This window comes from Lathyrus oleraceus, chromosome 3 (assembly GCF_024323335.1).
Source record: "Lathyrus oleraceus cultivar Zhongwan6 chromosome 3, CAAS_Psat_ZW6_1.0, whole genome shotgun sequence".
In the NCBI taxonomy this organism is placed as follows: Eukaryota; Viridiplantae; Streptophyta; class Magnoliopsida; order Fabales; family Fabaceae; genus Lathyrus; species Lathyrus oleraceus.
Window position 1 is genome coordinate 45008450 of NC_066581.1, and position 3194 is coordinate 45011643.

Consider the following 3194-nt stretch of genomic DNA (forward strand, 5'->3'; position numbering starts at 1 on the left):
TCTCTATCTCTCTCTCTCTCTCTCTCTCTCTCTCTCTCTCTCTCTCTTCTCTCTCTCTCTCTCTTCTCCTCTCTCTCTCTCTCTCTCTCTCTCTCTCTCGCTCCTCTCTCTCTCTCTCTCTATCTATATAATATATATATATAGATAATATATATATATATATATATTATATATATATATTATATATATATATATATATATATAATTATATATAAATTCACAACATAAGTAAAAAATTCTTAATTGTTACTATTTAAAATACTATTCAAAATATGATGATCATTGATCACACAATTGGCACTAGAACATAGCCAAATGACCGGAATCTATTTAAAAATACTATTCAAAATATCAGTCGTCTAATCTTTATTCAACTATTTCGGACCGGTAAAAATCAAATTACCCGCGTATCTTTTTGCATACGATAGCTTCTCCCTTTGAAAGAGATATTGGTCAAGCAAGAAAAACATAACAAGAGAATTTCAAATTCATTAAAACAAGAACTACATTCTATGATGCCAAATGATAACATCCAAACGATAAAAAACTTCCACAATTACAAGTAACTTCAAATTGGCGCGTTTAGCATACACTGTGACTACATTATTTATTAAAAGAAGATTTAATTTAGCTTCTAGAGAAGAATTTCCAGCAAATCGAGTCGATAAGATCAGAACTTCTTGATAAATTCATAAATGTGATTGCTGACATCCTCAGCAGCTTCTTGGTTGTTGAAATGAGCCACACCTTCTTGTATAACCACTTCCTCCAAATTTGGTACATCTTTCTTGAAACCACCACTCTCAATGTATTGCTTTGTACCCATTGAAACATAAACTAAATCCAAATCACCTGTGATGAACTTCACCGGTACCTTAATTTGTGCTCCAGTCCATGCTGCTGTCAGTTCCCAGTTTCTGTAAACATAATATATATACACATGAGCTTGGGATCTGAGAGTGTTCTACTCTCAAAATTTCAGGTTCGAATTTCGTTAAATGGACCATTGCTAGTGAACGGTGGATAAAAAGACTTACAAGTTGAGATTTCTATAGTAGTTAAGGCCACCTGTGAATCCTGTGTTTTCAAAATTAGAAGCATAGTAATTGAGATCTTCTTGAGAGAGCCAAGAAGGGAGAGGCTTTGAAATTAAATCCTGACTCTGAGGGTTAGGAACCGTTCCCTCTTTGGGTATGATTGGTGGCCCAGGATCCCTTGTTGTAAGCATGTTCTTGAGCACCAGTTCTGGGGTACCTTTTGCAAATTCAGCTTCTATTTTCCCTGGTTCCTATCACATGGATTTAAATTGGATCATTATACTGTAACCATTTGATGCTAGAACTGATTCTCAGACCAGATCAATCGATCAAATGGACATCAATCGATCAAATGGACCGGATACTAGTGGTGAAAAAAAAAGAATTAGGATTAAACTATCATCGACATACGAACCTGGAATCTGCAGACATAATAATCATCTCCAAACAAAGCTCGCATGCCATCAACAGGTTTGATTTTGGGATTTCTTGGTAAATAAGGAACACTGAGACACACATAAGCTTTCACTTTCTCAGGTCGAAACAAACAGAGATTCCAACCAATGATAGCACCCCAATCATGGGCCACCAGAAACACTTGTTCAACCCCGAGTGCGTCGATCAGAGCAACAATATCACCAACCAAATGGAAAATAGTGTAGCTGCTAATCGAAGAGGGAGCTTCGGTGTCTCCGTAGCCGCGGAGATCGGGAGCCACAGCGCGGTAACCGAGTGAGCCGAGAGCCGCAATCTGGTGGCGCCATGAGTACCAGAGTTCAGGGAAGCCGTGAAGGAACAAGACAACCGGTCCTTCTTTGCCTTTCTCGGCGACATGCATTTTGATGCCATTTACTTCAACTATTCTGTGTTCTATTCCTTCCATTATCGTTCTAGTCGGTGTGAACTGTTATGAATGTTTGTTGTTAAGCGTTGGTATTTAAATATAAGCGGAGAGATGAAATAGTTCATTGAATTGGGCGACTTTTACAAAGGAGACTTAATTAATTCATTATTCAATTCACTAACCATAAATACTGTCCATACAATGAACAAAGGTGATACATTCCTTATTCAATAAAAATTTAAAGTATTTAATCTTTATATTGAATACATACCTTAATTTTTGTTGTATTTCTTATTTAAAACATTGACAACTGTAATATACACAAATAAAGAGATAGTAAATAAATATATTTCATGAAATTAGGGATCACAAATTGACCAAATACTGTTTAAAGAATACTATAAATTTTTTATTTAATAGATCAAATATATTAGGTAATTCAAATATTATAAAAAATATTGTCTTTTTATAAATAGTACTATATTTGATGACAACTCATTTTTAATTCAATAAATAAATAATATATTTGGTCAATCTATATACTAAACATATTGATTATTTAATAAATTTAAAAAACAAAATGATCTATAATAATAAACAATGGAGATAATAATAAATATATTTCATGAGATTACAGATCTTAAATTGACCCATTGACCAAATACTACTAATAAGTTAAGTTGATTATTTCTTAGAGAAGTCCTTTACTTGTAGATTTATAGGGTAATGATAACTTGTGTCCTAAAGGCATAATTTCTTAGAGAAGTCATTTACTTATAGATTTGTAGGGTAATGATAACTTGTGTCCTAAAGGCACAAGTTAAGAGATAAATATATAAATAAATTTTTGGAAATTGTGGATTGAATTTATTAAAAACTTACAATTAATAATTATATTTATTTTTATAAAACAAATTTTTTATTTGTGAATTTCTTAACCTGTGTCATTGGAGCACAAGTTAACATTACCCTTTCTTGTATCGAGAAATCAGTTGTGTAATTGAACATAAAAAAAGTTAGACAACTCTTTGTGATAATAACTTTTTATTTTGTTAATTTATATTTAATGTATAATGTTGGATAGAAACAAAATAAAATATGTGAAATATAAATGTTTTTCCTATTATGTATTTGTATACATAATAATAAATAAGATTAAGATATTATATATATATTATATTTTTAATATGTATGATATAATATATATCATATTTAAATGATAAAATTGTCTTTTGTAAAACAATAAATTATTTACTTTGAATATTTTATATTATTTCTAAATTGTGTAAGTTAACAAAAATTTAAAAATTAAA

The 3194-nt window shown here is 31.0% G+C and overlaps 1 protein-coding gene across 1 annotated transcript; it reads right to left on the minus strand.

The window, feature by feature from the left end:
- Window positions 1-469: 469 nt before the first annotated feature.
- On the minus strand, window positions 470-2049 carry LOC127132406 (uncharacterized). The gene is made up of 3 exons (XM_051061356.1): window positions 1453-2049; window positions 1038-1288; window positions 470-917 (listed from the first exon to the last, which is right to left on the minus strand). Exons 1-3 carry the CDS (start codon window positions 1918-1920, stop codon window positions 671-673), a joined length of 966 nt encoding a protein of 321 aa, XP_050917313.1. The 5' UTR covers window positions 1921-2049; the 3' UTR covers window positions 470-670.
- Between the last annotated feature and the right edge of the window lie 1145 nt (window positions 2050-3194).

Coding starts and splice junctions, on each gene's coding strand:
- LOC127132406 (XM_051061356.1), bottom strand. CDS start 1,920: ATGGAAGGAATAGAACACAGAATAGTTGAAGTAAATGGCATCAAAATG. Junction 1,289..1,452: donor ATTATGTCTGCAGATTCCAG/GTTCGTATGTCG, acceptor TCCATGTGATAG/GAACCAGGGAAAATAGAAGC. Junction 918..1,037: donor TACTATAGAAATCTCAACTT/GTAAGTCTTTTT, acceptor TTATGTTTACAG/AAACTGGGAACTGACAGCAG.